A 24087-nucleotide genomic window follows, 5' to 3' on the forward strand; every position below is an offset into this window, starting at 1 on the left:
TCGATTCTTCGGAGCATAACAAACATGTCGGGCGGATTTTCCTTCAACCCGCCATCGTCCACTGGAGCTTCCAGTGGTGGGCTTTTCGGATCGAAAACACCGACGACGACAACAACCGGTGGCAGCTTGTTTGGGGGTCTAGGAGGTGCTTCATCTCCGTCACTATTCGGCACAGCCAACCCTAGCTCTGGACAGAACAATCCATTCGGTGCAAAGACAACGGGTGCTGGAAGTGGTGCCAGTACTCCTGCTTTCAGTTTCGGTGGCACGGGCTCTCCGTTCGGTGGATTAAATCAAACTCCAAATAATAAAACCACAGAGGCAGCCGCTCCTGCTCAGACACAGACAGCTGGTAGTTTGTTCGGTGCGAAGCCCAGTGGAGGTGGCGGGCTCTTCGGCAGCAATACTCCAGCTCAGGCAAAAACCGGCTCAAATATGTTCAGCACAACACCAGCAAATCCACCTCCCGGTGGTGGTACTACGGGTTCGGCGCCATCTCTCTTCGGTGCTCAACCCGCTCAAAAACAACTGCCTGGTGGTGGATTAACTTCACAAGCAGCAACTACTGCAACTACTTCACCTACTACGACATCTCAGCCATCCGCCGGTGGTTTATTTGGACAAACTACTGCCGCTACCGACAAGCCACTTTTCGGTGCTGCGCCTTCTACTACAGGTGGAAGCGCTCTTTTTAGTGCTGCTAAGACACCAGCGACATCAGAGGGCGGGGCCAAGTCTCTATTCGGCACTGCGACGGCATCTCCTACTACTACCACACAAGCACCACCCAGTTTCTTTAAGCTCCCTACTGCCAATGCTGGAGGCAATGCATCTGCTTCTCCGTTTGGTGCTCCTGTTGCATCCGCGTCACCATTACAACCCTCAACAACGGCCGCCTCTGAAGCCACTCCTCAGAAAAGTCTATTCAATTTAGGTGGTACAACTTCTACTACTCCCTCTTCAACACCCGCGGCTGCTCCGTCACTTTTTGCTGCAAAGCCGGCAGCGACTACTGCAACTAGCACACCGGCAGCAACGGCACCGGCAACGACAGCGCCAAGTGGTGGACTTTTTGGAGTCAAACCAGCAGCGACAACTGCAACTACAACCACGGCGACACCGACCACTACAACAACAACTGGCGCAGCCACTACTACTGCTGCTGCTGCCCCCTCAGTAACTGCTCCAATAGCTGCTCCTAGCGGCGCTCCCAAAGCAGCGGCACCGAATCTTGGAGCTTCGACATTTGGACCCACGCCACCTGCTCAGTCACGTCTGAAGAACAAAACTATGGATGAAATTATCACACGATGGGCAACCGATCTTACAAAATACCAGAAGGAATTCAAGGAACAAGCTGAGAAGGTGGCAGAATGGGATCGCATGCTTGTGGTCAATAGTGGCAAGGTGCAGAAAATATTTGGAAACACAGTTGATGCAGAGCGTGCGACGCAGGAAGTTGAACGTCAACTTGCGTCGGTGGAGGGGCAGCAAGAGGAGCTGAATGCATGGCTCGATCGATATGAGCGGGAGGTTGACGAGATGCTGTCGAAGCAGGTTGGACCGGGCGAGGCTCTGCAGGGACCTGACCAGGAGCGCGAGAGAACGTACGTATTGATTATAATATTTGTCTGATATCAGCTGACCACGGTATAGTTACAAACTCGCGGAGAAGCTTTCGGAGCGCTTGGACGAAATGGGCAAGGATCTTGGAAGCATGATTGAGGAAATCAACAATGCGTCGTCTACATTGAGCAAGACCAACAAGACTGATGAACCTGTGAGTCCTACCATGCTTTCCCATGAAAGAAGAAATACTGACTTGACAGATCTCTCAAATCGTCCGAATCCTAAACTCACATCTCTCCCAACTTCAAATGATCGACCAAGGCACGGCCGAGCTCCAAGCCAAGGTCAGTGTAGCACAAAAGGCAGGACAAGCATTAGGCTCGCGACTGGGTGGTTATGGACAGAATGGAGGCAGCATTGGAGTTGGGGGAAGTGCAGCTGATGACTTTTATCGGTCGTACATGGGCCGCCGATAAACTCCGGCTTGGTTTTGTTTCTTCATGACGGGAGTTAAACTGTGTATTTTGTATCATTCGATTTGAAGAAGAAACAAAAGGCACAGTTTGGGATTGGTTTTTTTTTTTTTCTTTCTCTCTCTCTCTTTCGATTCGTAGCTGGGCATGGACATGGACATTAAGGGTAGGTAAATCAAATATCTAAATGTGGATCAGAAAAGGCAAACGCTGGTCTACAACTATGCAAATCAGTCGATGATAAACCAACTAGAATGCCGAACAGCAGAACTTACCTCGAGATCAAACATTTCTCTGATTAGACAGCCCGAGAAGATACTCATGAAAATACTACTCTGTCTTGCGCGGCCACGCTTCAAATGCAGGAGCATCACCGTCAACGGCCACAAAGTAGCTTTCTCGAATCAGCAATTAGGGTTCACCACCAGTATGCTTGGAGACCAAGAGGACAGCTCACTCGAGAATTTCTTCACATCCTCACTTCGTTTAACGCCCGCGTAAGCTGGGTTGTGGGCAGGGTTCCCCGAGTTTGGCTGGATCCTCCTCTTGCATTTCGTAGTACCTAGAGATGTAGCCACTACGGACCAGAGGGATGCCACCAGGCTTGAAATCGACCGTTCTATTCTATGCAACTTGCTGTAGCTCAAAGGCGGGGATTGCATAGCCGCTGAAAGGATGATATGGATGCCCATGCTTCTTTACCCAGGCATAATGGTCATTTTTAAGACTCCACGGCTTGCTTTCCATGTTGGGAAATGGTTTGAACTCCACATCGTGAGCCCGAGTTTCTGGGGATTTGTTTCAATGCTACCTACATATACATAGTACATAGTACATGGGTCATGGTTCATGTTTTGTACAGCCAGCGACTTATCGCAGCCTTGTGCTTTGCTTAATTACAAAACAGATCTTTGACCAAAAGCGGAAAGCGATTACCCATCTAGGTAATCAATCACTTGTCTCGTGGTTGTATCGCCGCCGAGCCCGATGGGATCAGATGTCAGTTGGAATTCGAATTTCTCCATAATGCTAGGGCCCTAGGTAGGTCGAGGCGATCTGATCTCACAGGAAGCAGAGCATCTGATTCCGATTTAACGCTCCCTGTCGGGTTCAAAGTGCGAATGCATATGCATGTCTGTGTGTATGCATCAATTTTGTTGGGGCGTGTACCGTACCTCAACCCGTGTAACTATCCGTGTGACATTGGACGCCAAGTTTCGCATGCAGGAAGCAAGCGTCGCATGATATTCTGGATGAATGATTGAGTCTGGTCTGAAGGTAAGATGTATGTATATGGCTTCCTGGTACCTACATAAGTACGTATGTAGCAGATGGCTGATGAAATGTAATTTACAACCACGGTACGCAAGATAAACCTTAGGTATAGCTAAAATCCCTTTACCCAGGTACCGGACCATCTCTGTAATGCAGGCCATTTTTCAGAGATCCCATTGCCTCCTCATTCCATCGACGAGCAATCCCGTTGTATTCTGGCCTCACTCCGTTGAATCAACCCTGAAATACTTCTATTAATGGATGTCTGTCCGGTTGGAGCTCAGATAATTTGTATCTAAATATAACGTTCTCTAACTATGGAATGCAGAGTATTCTGAAGGAGCACATATCTATCTCAGGTGAGCAACATATCCTTTTGATAACCCATGCCCAGAACTCAGAATTGGAAATATAGAGTGTATCGGTTTCGGGGGAGCAACAGAGGTTGTTTTGTGATGGCTCTATTAAGAGGTTTATTGATCGTTGGCCTTGAAGTGAACATCCCACGTCATGGATGCGAGTTTTTTAAGTTCGTCCTGACTAAAGACGATATCGCCCTCGCAGGCCTCTTGTGAAGGTCGGAGGAAAAGCTCTTCGAAACCGATTACCAGGGGGCTTTTATTGGAGACTTTGACGTGTTGGCAGACTGCATCTTGTTGCATCTGAACCCTGTATAGCACCACTGGTTCCTCTTCAGTATTCAACCCCCATTTTTCAAATGTGATCTCTCGGTATTTCTGGTTGATCGAAATAGTAATTGCGGTCTTGACATCCCCGTTGGACGCTGTAAGCCACCACCGAGCGTCATTCGCTAGCTTTCGCAGTGATTCCGAGTATCCGACCTCAACCACGACGGTTGGCCATAGTTGGTCACGATATTTTGGAAGACGTTGTGGTTGGTATGCGTTATCCGCCCTCTTCGTACGATCAACTGTCTCGATGTGGGCTCCTCCCACTTTGACGAGCTGTTTATCCAGATCCTTCATTGCAGCTAGCTTTTTTATGAGAGCCGCCTCAAAATCTCTGCTGGCATTGGCGTGGGTCTTCGTTTCTATTTTCGTCAGGAGGATTTGCAGTCGAGGATAGTATGACCCAAATGGAATGGTATCGGTATTGCCTTTGAAGCCGCGCGAGAATTGTTCCTGATCGACGTTGGTGAAGATAACGTATTGACTCCTGTCTCGATGAGTTTCAAGAAGGTTCACTTCGTGAATGATTGCTGCAGAGTAATGGGGCGCATCTTGATATTCGTAGATGGGGGTGTTCTTGCCTAATCCGTAAGGAAAGCGTTTTGTCGTCGTGGTCCTCCATGGCAGGTGCGATGGACACCGTGAACGTGGACTGAAAGCGTGAAAGCTACAACCCTAGCCCTAAGTTAGCCCTACAAGACTTTCCTTTACTGTGTCACTGTGCCCTGTTCTGCTTCGGACTAGTAAAGCATACATTTACAGGCAACTCTTTGATATTTCATGCTGGATAGCTTCTACGTGTGACGGCCTCACAATGACGTGTGTAGACTTTGAATTCTCGAGAGCCATCAAATCCATGTAAATTAAGTTTTTATACCCTAAAGCAAAGCCTAATGAACCCCAATGAGGAAGCACACCACACAAAATCTACAGAAAACTTGCGAGAACGTAATATTTAGATATATTTTCGTATGGAATTCAGTCTCTGAAGGGTTATTGAAGGGGTTTAGAAGGGTCACATAGTACGCATCTATAAAGTTGAGATGTGATCTTGGTTAGTTAGTTAACTAACTAGTTATAGATGATATAATTATCTAAGCCCTAATACCTAACTAACCCTTTGGAGAAAAATAGCGATAAACTCAAGTAGAATATTTATATGTCGCTAACTTGGTATACAAGGGGGGGGGGGGGGGGGAAGTTCGCCTATAATCTATAATATAGTAGAAAATGCCCATGAAAACCCCTCTATCAATTCCGTATATGCTTTATTGGGAAAGTATGAAGTGGTTTTTGATATGATTCCCAATTAGGCAAGAGGTGTGGATGCATTCTCGGAGGCGTCGATGTATTCTCCGGGGGGCGTCGATGCATTTTGAATGTAGCCGACGTACTCGGCAAACCAACCCTACTACGTACGTAAGCAATCTACACAGTAACTTAACTTGGTTGTTAAGTTAACCATTTAGTATTTAGACACACACTTGTGTAGGTTAGTAACCGCTACATTTATAAGCAGTACTTCGTTCAACCAATATTAACAATCTACATGACAGACATGGGTGTTTAGAATTCACATGCATTTAATGCGTTCAATGCATATGTGTGTATGTATGTCTGTATGTATGTGTATGTATGTAATTAGCCGCACGGACCCTGATATATGTGGTTGTTGGAACTTGGTGTGTGACGAGACATGGATTATCTGAAGCATATGCATCTATCCATACCCAAGGAGCTCCATGATTGATTAAATGTTGTTGACGTTGGGCTCTGGTGGGGTACTCTCATCGGCGTTGCACACTAAGTAGTACTAACGGTGGCATGCTAAGGTTTAGATAGTCAACTATCTACGGAGGAGGGTAGTTAACACTGAGTGAGTTTTAATGTATTAACGTTTGAATGATAGATATGTATCGATCTGTTCACAGTACTGCTCCGTACAGAGAGTATCCGTCAGAGGATGTATCGAGGACTACAGAGTAGATGGGGATGCGGATGTATGCTTCCTCGACATAGACGTACTCTGTACTTGGGTACATAAATACCGGTTGTTACATACTGGTTACATATCTTACAGTACGGGAAGGTAAAGTTACACCCTATACTATGAGTAGATAAAGAGTTTCGAATTCAACAACTTCGGGGTAATTCCATGGTTCAGCATGAGACTAGCCTAACTACCTGGAGCAGCAGACACACGACATGTTCCGACATTCTTGAGGCTGTGCTCATTCATTTGGAACGAGATGGTATGTACTCCATTGTGCGGGTAAACATGTGACCGCGGAGTACATAGACTATTATCTACGGAGTATGGACACTGTGGATGTCAACCATAGTCTAATAGAGTGCGTGTAATGCAGAACCTGGGCCCATATTTTACCACGTGAAATGTCTCATGTATATCCTTGGTTCCATGAGGTATGACAGCTACATGGGTACATGACGTAGTTAGAACAACGGCGTGGTAACGAGAGCAACGGTGGGCCATGATGCTTGAGATGTAGTTCGGCTTACAGAGTATAGAGTTGGCGAAGTCGCTCGCCGTCATGATAATAGAGCCGAGAAAAAGCAACTGGACTCGGTCAAATTCCACTCGGGTTACAACTGACCTCCGGCGTGCTAGTATCAATGAAACCGAGTCCAGTCTATTGGACTGAGTGTGGATGGGCCATTGATGTAGCCTTATCGACGCCGGGTCTGTAGGGTTGATGTATAGTTAACTATATGCAACTGTGCAGTAGTTGCTCTGACTGCATATCGTCAATCGACCAACATGGCAGGATACTGGATGCTAGTTATGTCTTCGTAGCACTCGCGGTTCTTATGCCATCTAGTTCAATGGCGCTTGCTTCAATAGTTAGGTAGTTAACTAACTTATTGCTAGCTAGTTATGTTAACTATCTTAGTCACTCAACGAGATGCTACCCAAGCATCGTATCGTACTTATCAACACGAACAATCCGATGAATCCAAATGTGGACTCCATATCGGTATCAAGCAGCCATCGGAGATATTAATTCCTTAGTCTTAGTTAACTCGATGTGCCATGTGGTACTTTAACTTAGCAAGTCTCTCCACCTGCTTGGCTCCATACTCTTGCATACATAGTAGACAAATTGCACCAGGCGGCCACGCTGCGACAGGGATCCTATTCTTTAATTCGATTAATTTTTTTCCCCTCGGACTACAAGAGCTAGCCTGGTATTAAAATGGATCAAATCTAGTAGTAGGACCGCCTATTACCTCGTTTGGAAATATTGAGTGAGTCCGCCCTAGTTTGGACGGTGGCCGATGTGACCATTTAGCCGCCAAGAACGGATAGAAAGCTATCCCGGAGGTCATCCCTGAAACTGATACGACGCCGCTGATGCCAGCTTTTGGTTAGACTAGGGACTCCCGTAGAAATGGTTAACCATACCACGTTTTCGATACTAATATATCATCGGACATGGCCGGTAGCTACTACCGTAGGTACGTTCGTACTCCTCCGTACTAGAGACAGAGAGAAGTCTTCGTGGAGTTGGATCTTTTCAGACTCACGTGGATGATGGATACTTACTAGTAACTAACTAGCTGTCCAATTAGTTGAGTTGGCTGATAACTTGATAGAGATACGCTTGCAGCCCGACTGGTTAAACCACAGGAGTGGATTTGTAAAGGAGTGCCTTTTCCGTGCTAATCGCGGTTGTTCAAAAGATACATCCGTACTAGTTGTACTCCGTACAGTTATACAAAAATGGTGTGTCATGGTTAGTCTGTCGGCAGTGGCAGTTCTCGTGTCGATCGGTCGGTTTCAGATATGTCGATCCTGTATACCCTGGTTTCCTCTTTCCTGCGTACACGCTCGTCGTCGCTCAGGAGGAACGATCACACGGACTGCAATAATCACGATGTGGCAGTTTCAGCCCAGTCAGAACACGTCAATCCCTAAGGGATTCAGTGAATTCAAGCAAAAGACGGCGATCTGCCAAGTGGCGGCGGCAACCGAAAGTCACGCGGGAAATTTAGCGAGGTTGGATGTCACCATTGACATGCTATTTGCCCGGCTGGTTGGTGTAGAATTCTGGTTACAACTTGTACTATGAATACGAGATACACAAAAAGAAGATTATTTCCTGAGAGTCATGTCAAGAGAGCGATGGACAGACTAAAAAGCTTGGCTGATGTGGCGCCGCGATGGAAGGCTATATCTGGCTTCTACGTTCCTTCCTTTTTTGTCTACTACGTATTTCTCATTTTCTACTATTGTAACGGTGAGATCTATCTAACTAGTTACTATCTCCCATGTCTTCTCTCCACACGGCACTCCATAGTACATAGTTCTGTTGCCTCCCATGCGATATCGCACCATTATCCCTTATTGGATGCATCCATTCAGCGGTGAAGGCGTCGGGCGAAGATGTCCCACTAGTCTCTGTACAGCAGAGAGTTCTGAACCCTTGTTTGTACACTTGTAGACATGAAATATTGATACCATGATAGTAGTACAATAATACTTTCCCAGTATTAATATTGTTATTCTCCCTCGGAATTAACATTTTTGATGCCATCCAAATTCAAGATTGAATAAATATTTCAAGGTCTGCTGACCATGAGTGATAAATCGCAGCCAAGTGAAATAAACTCCGTAAAATAGAAACAATAGTTCAAAATTCGACAACGTATCCCCACCTCTGCAGAAGGAAAGCGGACTAGCGCAACCAAGTTGATTTCTTCAGGACTTTTAGACTGAACTCTATCCAACCACGTTTTTGCCTCTATTCACGATGCATCTTCCTGTCAACGCACTAGTTATGCCACATAGTTAATTTACGGAGTCTGCTCCTGGCTTCCGGAGGCTAATTCTTAGCGACAGATCAGCTGCTCTTGACGCTGCCCATCTCGGTCATGTTGGGTGCTCATTCTACATAGTAGTTAGTTGTGTGTATAGACGGGCTCCGTGGGCTCCGTATTGCCGCCGCTCTCGGTGAAGGCTTCCAAGTGGCCATACTATGTACTAAAATGTGACAAAACTCAAGGTTGCCCAAGAAGACGGGGGCGGAGAATATGCTGAACAGGTTGAATGGCTGTCTGTCTGTAACACTAACTACCACATGATATATCACTTGCCTCTTTTACTTTCAGAAGGCGTGCGTCGACTGAAACAGCTGACGTTTAAGGGATTTGATCGAAATAGTCCCCCTACTTAATTACCGAATAGCCACCGAACCAGCGGCTCGGCGCCGGTGGGACGGAAGCGGATGCACACTGACTTGTTCCCCTTGAATTGGGCTGCATGAAAGAGGAACTTTCAATCTATTCGATGTTAAGTTTTAACTGCTCCATAGGAACGTTTGTTGGACTTGTAACAACAGAATGGGCGGCTTTGCTTCTTGAGTAAAAAGAATGCGCAGGGAATTCAGGTCGAGCAACATTCCAATGACTTCATCGATAGGGCTGCTGTACATACATAATAAGTACTACGTAGTTGGTCCTTGTACGACTTGGATAAGATCATCCCGACAATGGAAATGGTTTCCAGGAGGCCCATGAAACCACACCCATAACTATCTGCAATCGTCAACACTCAACAGAGCAGGACAAGTACTCCGTATGCTGTATTACCATGCTTGTACTACGGAGTAATACGCACTAGGATAGTAAGATTAAAAGTCCGCGCTGTTCAGCCAATCAGGATGTCTGATTTTTATCTTTCCGGCTAACCGCTTCGGGCGGAGTGTTTGACAAGAGCTTTCAATGTTGGATCTGATTGGCCCGCGGGAGGCTTTCGTCGATGGAGAACAACAGTTGAAGCAGTTCGTACCGTTCTTTGATTCGCCTCTTTGGGATGGAGTAATGTATACATTCATATCGTATGAAAATTATTACACTGATAGTTAACCAAGTTAGTTGTTAACTTAACTAACTTAGGTATCTGTATGATGATATAATCCCTCATAGAATGCGGCAGAAATGTTAATATAGATTAATGGAGCAAAGTAAAACAACACCGCTGGAGATCATCATATAGCAAATCGTTCATTGGTGTGTGTGGATGGTCGATCGACTATCCTTCCGATGGATTTTCCCATTTCTGTGCCTGTAGTGGGCAGTGGGCGCTTTTAGTCATTCTGACTAGTATGGATATGTACTACGTTTGGAGTACGAACTACCAAGTATGGAAAATTGAAAACGATTTTGCTTGGTATTAAAAACGGCGGATGACCTACTCAGTACAATGACTTCAGTCGCAGCAGAGGATATATTGATATGCTTTAACTAGTGGTTACTCTATTAGATTAATACAACCTTCTTGTTGTATCTCTGTATGTACTACGTAGTAAGTTAGTTAGTATATTTTAATTCAGATGATAAATGATGAATAGATGACAAGCGATGTTGTGCAGTACATGCTAAGGGCAGTGATGATCCCACGTCGCACCTGTTGAGAAGGATCTTCAACAACTCAGCCAACCGCTCCCAAGATAATCACGCAACGAGGACTGAGGTTACAGGTACGTACCGAGGAAAACCCATACTAACAGAGTATGTAGGTAGTCATGGTGAGGGTACGTACCTTGGGAGGGGCTACGATAGCGTACCAGAAAACCAGCCCTCGTGGAGTCTCCGTAATCCCATACTATGGTACGTAGTACACTATGTCTTTGTAAGTTTGTATTACTGCTAGACACTAGACAGCTTGGGATTGAATCACATACTATGAGTATAGTCAATCAGTCGATGATATGTACATACTACGTAGCAGTATTGTCTGTTCGCACGATCTTCATTGATTGCTGCGTCTGATTTCTACAGCTAATCGTGGACTGGGAATGTAGCCAGTCATAGATACGCCTGGGAAGACTCAACGGGACGGTGTCACCAAACCAATCATCGACAGCAGTGGTACGATGACGGTACGTACGGTAATGAACTGCTGACCTCGAAAGTGAAGGGATACTCCACCGGCCGGCCATCATTGGCTGGTCTGGCAGTCCCCGTTTTACACTCGCCCACCCCTCCACCAAGCAATTTCAGCACGTCGATTGGATCTGCGGACACGATGTAATAAAGGCAGTGAAACGTAACCCCTCTTGACCTTTTGCGCAGGTTTTACCATTGGACGGAGTACCAGTAGAGTAAAAGGAGCGGAGCGAGCTGTAAGTACTACTAAGTACAACTGCGTAGTAACTATATGACATGTGTAATTACTATGGTAACTAGTTAGTTATGGATGCGAGGAATAGCTATGTCATCGGGTATGTGCTTTTCCTTGTTTGGCTTCGGCTGCTGTACCGGCACCCGAGAGGGAAACGAGAGAAGAAGCGCTCATCAAAGACAGCAAAAAGGGAGCGATCCTACTGGCTGGGGTGCTGGGTCCGGACGAGGACTGATTGGGTTAGGGCGAAGCCATCATAGCGCGCTTGGGACAGGGAAAGAGGAACCCGACCTTAGCTTGGTGGGTTCTTTCCTGCTAGTGACTTACTACATACTAGTTACTACAGTACGTAGTACGTACAGAGTACGTATGTAGTACCAGTAGGCTTACCGTACCAATATTACATACGCAGTCGCAGCTAACTAACCTAGTGAATGCTTAGTATCAATCCTGTTATTAATTAGTAATTCGGTAACGGCCATTACAGACAGAGTGCTGCCCTGTTGGCTCCTTCCCAATTTTCCCTATTCCTTCTCTAGTTCCGAATCCTAACCAAACCACCACTTACTGGGCGACCACACACCAGCGCCTGCCTCCTCTTCTGTCCGTCCATTATTACCGTTCCCGAACCATTTTTTCTCGCCAACTTCTCGTCCCTTGGAAACAACAAATATCGCCGAATACCATACTCACCTGTTTCACAGCTTCCTCTTGCCATCCCATCGTCTACCGTTACACCGCTCGATATTTAGTGTACCTGGAACTACCACAATCACTGGACGGCCCTGGAATTCATTCGATGATCCCGACCTGACTCACTACCACTACTACTACTACCTTCTCACTCACTCACTTGCTTTCGACTGACTGACTGCTAATCTATCATAATTCCAACAATCGACCTTCCGCTTAATTCCACACTTCGACTGTTGCATTTCAATCAATCAAACGAGAATCAAGACATGACATTTGTGCAGTTTCGCTAACGTGTGACCCGACCCGACTTGACAACCGTCCATTCGATCACAGCAACCGTTCTGCAAATAAGACAAAAATAATACGAGACACCTCAGGCCGACTTCATTCCGTCCACAACCAAGGTGTCCCTTTTTTTTTCTCCCCTCATCAATACCACTTTCGCCTTCTCTACAAGCTCATCGAGATTGATCGTCGCTGGTTTCCCAACGTCATTCTTTGCGACCACCACCCCAATCGACTATCCTGGATTACCCACCCGATTGGAAAGACGCCGTGCGGACCTCGAGCGTTGATCGCTCTTTGTGTGTGAGAACTTTCAGGGGCGTGGGAAATCCGATGATGACTGCGGTCTCGAGTGACATGCAAGGCGCGGCTCCAGTGCCTGTAGTTCCCCATCCTGTTGACAGCAATCGCATGCACTTTGCGTCGATATCTTCCTCGTCCTCTTCTATTTCCGACGGCGAACCTGAACGCGGTCGGTCAAGACTCGAACGTCCCCGAATGGCCAGCCGAAAACCCAGTGCGTCTATTCTCGTGCCACGAGATCATCCCGAGATTGAGATTGAGGAGGAGGAGTTCCCTCCAGATGATGCTCGTGCGATGAGTCCTCGTCGTGATTCTGCAGATGTCGAGCGTTTGGGAAAGGAAGCTCGTCAAACCTTACAAGAGTGAGTGACCCGAAACTATTTTGAATGATCATTCGTTGACTCGTTTTAGACAAGCCAAAACTCTCCAGCTATCTCTACAAGCCCTCGCGCAACGAATCGAAGAGGTTAAAAACGACCACGACAAGCTAGAAAGCGAGAACCGATATTTGCAAGACTACATTGGAAGCTTGACGCAAACAATATCGAAATCTGAGATAACATCAACCACAGGGGGGAAATCGAAGAAGAATCGAAAGTAGCTCACCGACCACCGCGGCGTTGTATGTGGGAAAGCCAGAATTACCAAACACAGAACACACAGAAAAATCAGCCAGAAACATACTTTGAGCGATTCGACATAGCATACGGAATTTTCCTTTGAGGATTAGTCGGGCTTACAGTGATACCATGGTGATTCAGCATGTGCACAATTTCGGTCTTTTGATTTTTTTTTCCACATGTCACAGCGATCGCGATGATTACATTAGTACTGCGATCAGTACCGTCATCCCGTCTCGGATTTACCAACCTCTCTTCTACTACTCTACCTCATCATCACACCTATCATAGCTGATGATATTATTTTCTACTCTTTTGCTCATGAAGAGCTTCTTATCTCGTTATTCTAGCTTGGGTGGCAATCTGTTTGACCTCAAATTTATGTTTGAGACGTCCACGGTTTGGTTGCTAGACAGTCCTCGTTCCGGCGTTTATTACATTGCACGTTTAGGCGTTGATCATCATCGGTGTGTTGAATCAGGGATTTGACTTGGCGGCTTGGTGTTTTCTCCCAGGTGGAAGACTACGGTTGTCGTTTGCCGCTTCCACCATATCCGAGGTCGACTCGTGCCTTGCCGCTTCGCACTGCCGGCTTCTGTCACCAAGAATATGCAGCGTTTTTTTCTCTTTCTTGAGTTCGACGCGATGCCATGCATTTTATTCTATTCTATTCCATTCTACGAAAAAAGCAAGTGATCCTTGGCGGTTGACTCATCATATGCTATCTATGCTTGCATCGCAGGCTTCCTTGCTCCTGTTCCCGCCGCTTGATGTCACAGTGGATTCAGCATGCGTCTCTTTTTTTCTTTTTCTTTTCTTTATTTCGCCTTGAAAGACGACCTTGATTCCCAAATGACGTCGGCTGTTTCAGCTGCCCCGTATTTCTTTATCCATTCCCTTTTCCACCGTTGCAACGCCACCACAGCCCTGGAAGAGGCTAGGACAATGAACATCGAACAACTACACGTGACCTGACAGTGTTGTTCGACATACCTTTCAACAACCTCCTTTTCTCTTTTTACCTTGTACACAATATCATATCTTTTTCTCCAAGAGCATATTTCTCCATGGGAGTTCATTGGGTGGTGGGTGTTGTTTTTCTTTACTCTCGATTGTTACTGTTTATACCTTTGAGCATGTGCATGCATAGCGCAGCGGATTGTTTGATAGTTCGCATAGCATCAATGAAACATTGAAAATGATCTCTTTTCCCCCCAGTAGTCGTAAGCCAGTATATGTAAAATAATCGGTAACAGATCTTCAACTGTTTACGCGGCAAGTCCTTCCTGTGACGGGAGTTCCTGTGCCCTAGGGACATCGAGAGACAAGCATACCCTCTTGACGACCTCGATGGATCGAAGTTGTACCTAGGTACCGAGGGTGACTTCGACGGATGTGCAAAGATCGAGTGAGCATCGATACAGTGCCCTAGTTAGTAGTTCAGGTGCTAACATAACATAACTAACATTGAACCTACTCATGCCCGTACACATATGTACACATGACTTATCTGCCGCGGTACGTGGTTTATAACATTGAACTACCTAGGTATCAATGGGACTGGCTGCAAGGATTGATCTGGTCGACACCAATCTCTGCCGACTTCTTGAGTCATGTTCCTTTACTGTAGTACACATGTACCCTTCACTACGTAACTGGTTGGGGGCCATGTAGATAAAATTATTCTTTATCAAACGCGAACCTACGTATACATATCATCTGTATTCCATCCATCCATCGACCAACGCAGCGGACCGAGGTAGGTAGCCCAGTATATATAGATAGCAAGGCAAGCAACAGGCACCAAGTCAATGCGCGAAGAATCGGGGATAGATGTGACTTTGCTTCCTACGCAATTGATGTAGGTATGTAGGTCTGGCAGGTGGTAGACAGAAAGGTACACAAGGAGGCAAGGAGATGTCTCGCCCGTCTCCATTTGCAAACAGATAGCTACCTGCCTACGATGAGAGTACATCACTAAACTATCGAGCAGAGGGGGAAAAAAAAAGGGTCGTATCATATTGCAATCGCAATTGCAATATATTGTATCGATTGATCGATTGTATTGTATAAAGAGAGGGAGTAATTGTGTATGGAAAATAAGAAAAAGTGAGACTTGCATACATTACTTGAGGAATCGGGGCAAAGAAAAGACAAAGAGCGAGTAAAAATCGAGGTTCATGGAGAAAAAGAAAAGATAATAGATAGAACAGAAAACTGGAGGACAAGAAAAAAGTAAGAGACAAAGATAACCATGTCATAATGGACTGGATCGCGGTGCATCAACTCATCGTTGTCAAGAGTTTCGAAAAGGAAGTTCACAAGATAAAGGGTAAAATAAGTAATCTTCGGTTTATCATATTGTTGCTCTCTTTTCCTCCCTCAACATGAACATCATGAATCGCGTTCCTGTCATAGATTGATTGAACTTTGAATTTCATTTTCTTTTGTCTGGTTCCTTGTTTTCAATTCTTTCTTCTTTCTTTCTTTTTCTCATTTCCCAAGTTCTCGCGTGTATCCGAACGAACCCGTAGGCAAAGGGAAAAAGCAGCAGAAAAAACAACAAACTCCAATCCGCTCGAAAGGAATCTGACACGGACAAACCCCTCTTCCTTTTCCATCTGAAACCCAAACTCAATCCACTCTACGGCACGAGTTCATGATTCATATGTTTTCTTTTTATGTTGTTTATGACATTTACTCGGCAGCGGGAGCTTCAGTTGAAGGGACGGGGGCTTCCTCCTTCTTCTCAGCGGCAGCGGGCTCAGCGGCGGTCTCAGCCTCAGAAGAGGTCCAGAGAGTCTACGTGCGTTAGCATGATCCCTAACACAAAAACAGGGGGTTCACATTGCACATACCAAGTTGTCACGGAGGAGCTGCATAATGAGAGTGGAGTCCTTGTAGCTCTCCTCGCTCAAGGTGTCGAGTTCTAACACCAAAAGTTAGCTGAAATCCAATGTATAATAGTTCTATCCGACATACCAGCAATAGCATCGTCGAAAGCAAGCTTGGCCAAGTGGCAGGCTTGGTCGGGAGAGTTGAGGATCTCGTAGTAGAAAACGGAAAAGTTAAGGGCAAGTCCGAGACGGATGGGGTGGGTAGGAGCAAGGTCAGTCTGGGCGACCTCGGTGGCAGCCTTGTAAGCCTCAAGGGAGGCATCGGCGGAAGCCTTGCGGCGGTCGCCAATGGCGAACTCAGCCAAGTAGCGGTGGTAGTCACCCTTCCTATTCATTTATTAAAATCTGTGATAGTACTGCACGCTGGGTACGGCTTACATCTTGTGGTAGAAGACCTTGGATTCGCCAGTTTGAGCAGAAGGAATCAAGTGCTTGTCCAAAACTTCGAGGATGTCTTCGCAGATCTTGGCCAACTCGGTCTCGATCTTCTGACGGTACTCCTTGATCAATGTGACCTGAGACTCATTGCCCTTGGACTCCTCCTTTTGCTCGATCGAGGTAACGATCCTCCAAGAGGCACGGCGGGCACCGATGACGTTCTTGTAGGCGACAGAAAGCAAATTCCGCTCTTCGACGGACAATTCTTGGTCTGAGGAGGCGACAACCTTCATGTTCTCAACCATCTCTGGTGAAAAGTTAATGCGACGGCCGATAGAATTATGAGCAGAGATTGTACGAACCTTCGTAGCGCTCAGCCTGCTCGGCGAGCTTAGCGAGGTAAACAGCATCTTCGTGACCCATTGTGATTGATTTATTCTAAAAACACGCAAGTCAGTCGCCCGTATCAAACAAATCGCTCGAGTAAAGTAACACGTTGATGAGGCTGAAAGAGTGTAATGATCGCGACTCGATAATGAATGGATATTCAGTTCAATATCGCGGCAGCCTTGTTCTTATCCATCGACGACTAATCACCAGCCCAAGCCAAGGCGCCTCTCGAGCTGACGATAATTTGCAGTGTCTGCAATGACTGTTGATAGGATAAAGAATGAGGCTTGTTGGGTGGAAGAGCGTAGAATGTAGGCACCTGGTTGATGTCCTACGTCACACACTCGGGCCGATCCCTACACGCAATCCACCGCTCTCTGCCTGGCCCGCCGCTAGGACAAGCGAAGAAATTGCATCGCTCAAAAACACCCGTTTGATGAAATTTTGTCTTGCGATATAATAGCACATATCAAGGCGATGCGAGTTTTGGGAGACACGATGGCTCAGGGCTGGTCGACGATGATGGAGGTGGCCGTAGGAGGGGCGGAGCAGGGGGCACAAGAAAGAGGGGGATGGCGGCTCACCTGGATGGTAACGCGTACCGAAGAAAAACAAGACTGAAGGAGGAGAGTGTGTGTGCGTAGATAGAGTTCGAGAGAGAGGGTATCGAAAATAGTCGAAGGAAAGAGTAGAAGTGAGGGAGAAAAGGAGGATTGGTTGGATGTTGGAGATAGGTCAGACGTAGTGGTAGCAGAGAGTTGGTTGTGTTTTGGGCAAAGAAGGTGGATGAGTTTGGGGAACGGAGACGAGAGAAAGGGAAAGCGTTTGTTTTGTTTGTTTGGGAAAGCCCACCCCCTTTTGTGGGCCCTCATTGGTCCGTCTACTAGGCGGCAAGCGATCCTTCGTCGTCGCCAGTCACTTTAACTACTGTCTGTCGGTTCCCAATATTATCATCACGTTTCGAATATTATTATTATTATTCCTATTAACTACTATTTTTCAGATAAGCATGAGCATGAGCATGCGTTGTGTTGTGTACTTGTATAGTTCATCTATGGAGCATGTTGTTCTGGCTACCGGTCTCATTCCACTACCATGCTCCTCGTTCTGTCCCATGTGGTGGCTTCTATTTTCGAGTCTGATATAACTCGGACATTGTGTGCTATGTGCGGCGCGTGACAGTCGAAAACTGAACAGCCGACAGGGAACTGCCAGAGTGACCAGACTGGTCGCTGATAATTTGCTCGAGATAAGAGACTGCAAGACTTGCGCGTCTTGGAACAGACTAATCGTATGGCTGAGGCGTAGACTTACTACGTAGTAGTAACAAAATCTACTTGCTGTGAGTCATCTTTCGAAAACAAAGGCAGCCGTTTTATCTGAGACTCATTCTGTAAGGGTTCTCTGTCTGCTGCGATTGTTAGCTTGGGCGACCCTCGTCTCACATTTCAGGGTGGTACCAATAGGCCGCAATATTAAATTAATTATCCAACTGTCAGAATTTTCAACCGTTGAACATTTCGTCCCTTGCATGCTTTCCAGATAGTTTTGAATCGAAAAGAATATTCTAAATGCATAAGAAAGTGATGCTGATGTATTGCTAAAGTCATGTGACCAGCGTTGCTGTAGAGTAGGCAGACAAACAGTGCAAACAAACAATCACCTGATGGCGTTGTGTGCCTCAGGCGAGGAAAAGTAACGTCATGCCATCTGTCTGGACCCATCCATTTCACCAGCCAGTCTCATCTCTAATTCTTCCTCACCACCATCACAGACAATTTCTATTTCAATCTCATTCCTCAACTTCCTCATCTCTCACAATGTTCCGTAACGCCGTTGCCAGACCTCTTCTTCGCGCCAACCAGCGATTGGTCGCTACCCGCTCATTCTCCGTTGCTTCCGTTAGAATGGGAGCGGGCGATACCGGTGCTCCCCGTGGTGCTGCTGCAGCGTCAGACTCCCACCCATTAATCCACGAGCACATCAGTTTGTCACAAATGACTAACTTATCTACGCAGTGACTCGTTCACCAAGCGCGAAGCCGCCCAAGAGAACCTCTACGTGAGGGAGAAGGAGCTTGAAAAGTAAGCTCTTTCCGTTCGACCGTGTGACTGCATTTTAGATAACTGACCGGTTTGGTTTTGTTCGACTAGGCTCAAAGAGCTCAAGTCAAAGCTCAAGGAACAGCGAAAGCATCTCGATGAACTCGACAAGCACATGTATGTTAAACTTACTTGAATCTCTCCCGCTTCAACAATGAGACGAACGAGGTTTACTGACTTCTACCACAGTGATCAGCTCACCAAGGAACAAGGCGGCGAGCAGAACTAGATCTTCGATAGATCTATTTCATCGACCTACCGCGATATCTGATTTGTGCCTTCTAGAATGATAGAATCCGGAATCAGATTAGTCATCACATACTCTCTGCTCTATTTCTTCCGTCTCGCTTGGCCTGAACGACTTTAACGTGTTCACTTGTATGTATATTTTTGGTAGCCGGGAGAAGAAGAAGAACATCAAGTTTGACGTGGAGAGTATATCAAGATTTTTTGGGTCATTGTAGTCTAGAAGAACCATGTAACTATAGCTAAAACTATTGTAAAAATGATGTTGTCTGCCATTGATACCATGCACGCAGCACGGCAAGACCACCAGACTGTGTCTCAACAGTGCGACCTCGGCCTCGATCATTTACATCCCTCGCCCATCTACCGTTCTGATACTGTCCTGAAGCGGCCTCTTCGGTTAGAGGGAGCGGCGTGCCCATTTTCGAGGGTATCGTCGAGTCTCCGGTATCCTCGCTATATTTATCTCCAGAGACTGGTCGTAGTAGGCCTTTGAGATCCTCCGAGTCCCTGCCTGCCTGCCCGTGGTTCGCATAATCTATAGCCCCAGGTGGTATATTGGATGCCGAATCTTTCATATCGGTACCGGGAAGGTCAACGCGTGAACTAGGGAACGTCACTCCCCACCACATGCCGAATTTCCCTTGCTCATTTCTAGTAGCAATCGCCGCCTGGGCATTATGCGCTACCCAATTCCCATACTTTTGGCATTGAGCCAAATGCCATTTGTTGAACAGATCTTGCTTCTCTTCTATTGACTCCCCGGGCTCGGCAAACAGAGCAAGTAATCTGACTTCTTCTGGTCGCAGAATATGGCAGAATTCAGTCAAGTGATGGAAGAATATTCCCTTGAAGGTATGTCCGTCCTGTGAGCAGTTACTATGAGAATCGCAGGCTTCTTCGAGAACGCCGCCTCGTCCAAGACCAGCCCAGTTGCGGCGATTGGTTTTGGGCCATCCTGTAGCCCGGATCACGCGTTGAATGAGTTCGTGTCCATCCTCGAGATAATCTTGATAGCCTGTGGCGAGCCATAGACCCCTCAGCCCGCTGAGGATGACGCCCTGGTTATAAGTGAAGACCATCGGATTGAGTACGTCGCATTTTTTCGTTCCTGGGTTCTTGACGCCCTTATAGCCATGAATATGGAATCCATCCGCATACAGACCACCAGTCCCAGTCATATTAGAATCTTTGAGCCACTGATAACTACGCACCGCAGCAGCTAGGTAACTGGGGTCGTGCACACGATAATGATCCGAAGGCATGAATGGTGCACTGATAGGATCACCCGTGAAATACAGATACATTCCGATGCTCGCCGAGATGAACAGCTCGTTCGTAATCGCATTCTTGTACGGCTCAAGGTACGGACTCCAGATCATCCCACCTTCGCACAACTTGCTATCCCAGCCTGTAGATGCTAAGTCGTAGAATATACGAGCTCGGTGCGCTGCAGGCACGCGAAGCTGTTTTCCATGCCATTGTGCCTCGATCGTGGAATTCGTGGTCTCATAATGTAACTCGGAATGTAGGTTTTGGAACTTGATGCTCTCCAACCAGCCGAGAACAATCCATAGCATGTCGTCGAATGCTTGCATTCTGACGGCGAAAGCGTTCTCTCCAAAATAAAAACTCGAGATCTGATGGAAATAGCCGTTGATGAGGTTCTCATATGCAAGCATCTGTTCAAGAACAGAATTGTTTGCGATTGGCAATGAAAGTAATTCCGGAGATGTCATTGTCAACGATGACAAGACACCGGATATGTGAGTACCAACGACTGCGGCAGTCCAGTCAAGGGCATCCGGCCATGTACCGAGCCATTGCTCAAAGTAACTGTCTTGCATGACATCGAGGGCGTATAACATATCCTTTAGAGTTTGCCTTTGCGTCGAAGTTGCAGTCATATCTTGATTCGCATCGCTCGGCTGTAGCACGGCTTGTCGCAAGTCCGGCACTGCGAAAGCAGTGCCAATTAGCAAAGCGAGGAGTGGCAGGACAACTGCAGATAAGATCGTTGCCATCATTATAACCCTCAATAATTTGTAGCTAGCTTAGGACGTTGTAAAACACACTGTGAATATAATTTACTCGAATACGCACATCCTCTCTGTTGCATGAAAGCCTAGACGTCGCTCAACAGCCCGCTATACTCTCACAAAACGACAGGACATTAGGTCACCACTCGACCGAATGTTGGATTCAATGCAGATATCATCGAGATAAGGAAGAATAGAATATGCGATGAGAGCTAGAGATGGGTATAAATGGACGGACCTTGCAGTTAAGACATGGATGTCGCGTGCATTGCGGGGAAAGTTGACAGTTGGTATGTCAGGAACGCTAAGAACGGGCGGAAGGTGTGTCGCTTGGGTCCCCCAGGAACACCAACGCAAGCCTTTCGCGGGGGCGTAGCAGTCACCAGACTCATGGCTTACGTACTGTGGCAGGTAGAAATGTATGTTAATCGATTTATTCTGTCAATTTTTTCTACATATATAAAAGGTCAGTAGATAGATAGTCATTAAGGCATATTTTCATTAGTGTAAATCAAAGTATATGAAAGCAATGGCTTGGTAACTATCTAGAGTCCTTGTGGTGCCATACGCACTTTTTGGAATGGACCTGAAGAATCTGTTAGCAACTGATATGGCAGAGAATCTAGAAATAGACCTACAATCTGTCTCAATAGTTTGCGTGCCGACAAGAATCCCGAAGCATCAACGAGCCCTTTTATAACGAAATAATACTCTGCAAACTGGGGAGACCGTCGGCGCTATGCAAGTCTTTGCAACTTGTTTTTGTATGTGTGCTGCCTCATGAGTATTTTGTATCTTTCAATATTGGCATAGACTTTCTGTTTCATTCGAGGATCGTCATATTCCTCCGACGAGGGAAACAAAGAGCGCATCGCTTGGGACCTGAGACGCCCTAATCCCTTCCATTGTCAGCTCCAGGGCTGCGGCTGCGCTCGCGACTCCTGCTGCGTGCTCGTCCACCGCGACCTCCTCTCTGATTATTGCCACCCTTGCCCTTGTTTCCTGGGGGCGGCCGTACGAAGGCATAGTCCACACTGAGGGTCTGGTCGAGTAACTTGGCACCATTGAGGGCCTCGATGGCAGAACGTGCTTCAGGGAGAGTCGAGTATTCAATAAGTGCATATCCCTAGAAAACGATCAATCATTAGTATTAAATCCACAAGAAATCCAGCAATGAAACATACCTTGACATAACCAGTACGACGATCGAGATTGAGGTTGAAGTTCTTGATCTCTCCATATTCAGCAAAGAGGTCCGTCACATCCTCCTCGGAAGCTTCTTCGTGAATATTTGTAGCGATGATGATCCATCCCTCGATACTTCGGACTGCGACGGCTCCGGCTTGTGTCTTTGCTTCTGAGGTTCCTGATGGAGCTGTGTTGTCGCCCACTGGAGGGTCGAGTTCCATTTCAGCTGATGCCATGACTATAGGTACTGTGTCCTTCTACTGCGTGTCTCTTATATATGAAGAGAAGAGTAGGAAAGAAGTGTGTCTTGTAGAAAGAAGTCGGGTGGTGATGTGACCGCGCCGTGCTTTTCTGCGTGCTACAATTCAGTGACCCAATTGGGCTAGGCGGGACAGATTGCGCTTTTCCTATTTCAGCATTATCTGCCATGTTCGATGTCTCGCCACTTTGTTCGCTTCAAGGTACATAGAAGAGCCTACTTGTCTAGTAATTAGGCATGTATAAGGAGTAATGAATTATTTGTTGACTAGCATTTCAACTTTGGGGTTTATATGTACAAGAGCCTGTTCTATCGACAGGACTAGATATAATAGGGTAACATTTTGAGAGTCATAACACAGTATAGGGGGGGAAAAAAAGAGAAACGATTAAGACAGAATGGCGAGAATAGATAGGAGATTTGTCTAATTTGACAGGAGTGTAGATTATTTATCGTCGGTTGTTGCGTTGCATACCGAGAATCTGCACCATACGAACAAAGATGTTGATGAAGTCAAGCTCGAGGCTGACACTCTCGTTGACTGGGTCTCGGCGGACCACACCCCGCTCAGCAAGACGAGCGTGGTACAAGATCTTCTGAATGTCATAGAGAGTGAAGCCGCCAAAGACAGCAAGACCTCCATAAAGCCAGATACGCTCAGACCACATCAACGTACGAGCGGCAGTGGCTGGGAGGACGAGAGGAGCGAAGCCGGAAAGAGCGACAACGGCGACGCCTGCAAGAAGAGGGCCGCCAAGGTAAAGGTACTTCTCCTGTTTGGCAGTGGCACCGACAAAAGCGATAGATCCCATCATGCCGACGGTGTAGAGACCGGCACGAGCGAGCAGAGCGGGTGATAAGAACATCAAAGGTGACAATAGAGCAGCCTGAGTCACATTGAAACCAGTCCACAGAGCATATTTGAGCATGTAACTGTAACAAAGTTGTTAGTAAGGTTAATTATCAGAATTTTGAGAAAGGTAGGTCTTACTTTTCAGGAGGAGTGTACATCGTTCCGTACATGGTACCAATGCTAGCAACGAGACCGAGACCAACGACAGCCCAAGGGTTTGAGGTCATCAACCGAACAGACCATCCACTGGTATGCAACGCACGAGCAGCAATAGCGATAACACCAAGACCTAGACCAGTGTGCATGAATGTTTCGTTCAAGTATTGTCTTTCATAGATTGGCATGCCACCATCGTCGCGAGTCTCGCGATTGAAGATGATGTTCGTGGCCAAAATAGTTCCACCAACGATGGCGGCTCCATACAGCAGCTTTTGAGTCAAATTACCACGGTCGACTGAGTAGGTCTCTTGCATATATGTGCGACGGAAAGCATTCTGGAAGGTCTGTCGCGAGCGTGCGAGGATGGAAGATGGACGTGTGGGTGTCGAGGGCTTGAAGGCCGTAGAGCTCTTGAATGGAGTATCGTGAAAGTATCGAGCGCCTAGGTTTGCACCCCGAGGTGCAGCCTGTTTGAAGGCCGTCGCGACGGCAAAAGGCCGCCTCAGCATGAACGCCATGGCG

At 46.7% G+C, this 24087-nt stretch overlaps 8 protein-coding genes across 8 annotated transcripts; 3 read left to right on the forward strand and 5 right to left on the reverse strand.

Moving 5' to 3' along the window:
* Positions 1 to 24: 24 nt before the first annotated feature.
* On the forward strand, positions 25 to 2045 carry EYB26_008087 (uncharacterized protein; the record flags this gene model as incomplete). The annotated part of the gene is made up of 3 exons (XM_054267346.1): positions 25 to 1607; positions 1657 to 1780; positions 1830 to 2045. 3 exons carry the CDS (start codon positions 25 to 27, stop codon positions 2043 to 2045), a joined length of 1923 nt encoding a protein of 640 aa, XP_054123321.1.
* A 1745-nt stretch (positions 2046 to 3790) lies between these two features.
* EYB26_008088 (uncharacterized protein) lies at positions 3791 to 4788 on the reverse strand (the record flags this gene model as incomplete). Its single annotated transcript, XM_054267347.1, has 2 exons — positions 3791 to 4587; positions 4761 to 4788. The coding sequence occupies 2 exons, from the start codon at positions 4786 to 4788 to the stop codon at positions 3791 to 3793; spliced, it is 825 nt and encodes a 274-aa protein (XP_054123322.1).
* Positions 4789 to 12488: 7700 nt separating this feature from the next.
* On the forward strand, positions 12489 to 13035 carry EYB26_008089 (uncharacterized protein; the record flags this gene model as incomplete). The annotated part of the gene is made up of 2 exons (XM_054267348.1): positions 12489 to 12796; positions 12846 to 13035. 2 exons carry the CDS (start codon positions 12489 to 12491, stop codon positions 13033 to 13035), a joined length of 498 nt encoding a protein of 165 aa, XP_054123323.1.
* A 2716-nt stretch (positions 13036 to 15751) lies between these two features.
* On the reverse strand, positions 15752 to 17591 carry EYB26_008090 (uncharacterized protein; the record flags this gene model as incomplete). The annotated part of the gene is made up of 6 exons (XM_054267349.1): positions 15752 to 15856; positions 15913 to 15983; positions 16037 to 16278; positions 16330 to 16636; positions 16692 to 16767; positions 17304 to 17591. The coding sequence occupies 6 exons, from the start codon at positions 17589 to 17591 to the stop codon at positions 15752 to 15754; spliced, it is 1089 nt and encodes a 362-aa protein (XP_054123324.1).
* A 948-nt stretch (positions 17592 to 18539) lies between these two features.
* Positions 18540 to 19050, forward strand: EYB26_008091 (uncharacterized protein; the record flags this gene model as incomplete). Its single annotated transcript, XM_054267350.1, has 4 exons — positions 18540 to 18670; positions 18738 to 18803; positions 18873 to 18938; positions 19011 to 19050. The coding sequence occupies 4 exons, from the start codon at positions 18540 to 18542 to the stop codon at positions 19048 to 19050; spliced, it is 303 nt and encodes a 100-aa protein (XP_054123325.1).
* Positions 19051 to 19315: 265 nt separating this feature from the next.
* Positions 19316 to 21094, reverse strand: EYB26_008092 (uncharacterized protein; the record flags this gene model as incomplete). The annotated part of the gene is made up of 1 exon (XM_054267351.1): positions 19316 to 21094. One exon carries the CDS (start codon positions 21092 to 21094, stop codon positions 19316 to 19318), a length of 1779 nt encoding a protein of 592 aa, XP_054123326.1.
* Positions 21095 to 21647: 553 nt separating this feature from the next.
* EYB26_008093 (uncharacterized protein) lies at positions 21648 to 22530 on the reverse strand (the record flags this gene model as incomplete). Its single annotated transcript, XM_054267352.1, has 4 exons — positions 21648 to 21692; positions 21745 to 21797; positions 22046 to 22232; positions 22291 to 22530. 4 exons carry the CDS (start codon positions 22528 to 22530, stop codon positions 21648 to 21650), a joined length of 525 nt encoding a protein of 174 aa, XP_054123327.1.
* A 472-nt stretch (positions 22531 to 23002) lies between these two features.
* EYB26_008094 (uncharacterized protein) lies at positions 23003 to 24083 on the reverse strand (the record flags this gene model as incomplete). The annotated part of the gene is made up of 2 exons (XM_054267353.1): positions 23003 to 23486; positions 23545 to 24083. The coding sequence occupies 2 exons, from the start codon at positions 24081 to 24083 to the stop codon at positions 23003 to 23005; spliced, it is 1023 nt and encodes a 340-aa protein (XP_054123328.1).
* Between the last annotated feature and the right edge of the window lie 4 nt (positions 24084 to 24087).

Source organism: Talaromyces marneffei, chromosome 6 (genome assembly GCF_009556855.1).
Source record: "Talaromyces marneffei chromosome 6, complete sequence".
Lineage (NCBI taxonomy): Eukaryota > Fungi > Ascomycota > Eurotiomycetes > Eurotiales > Trichocomaceae > Talaromyces > Talaromyces marneffei.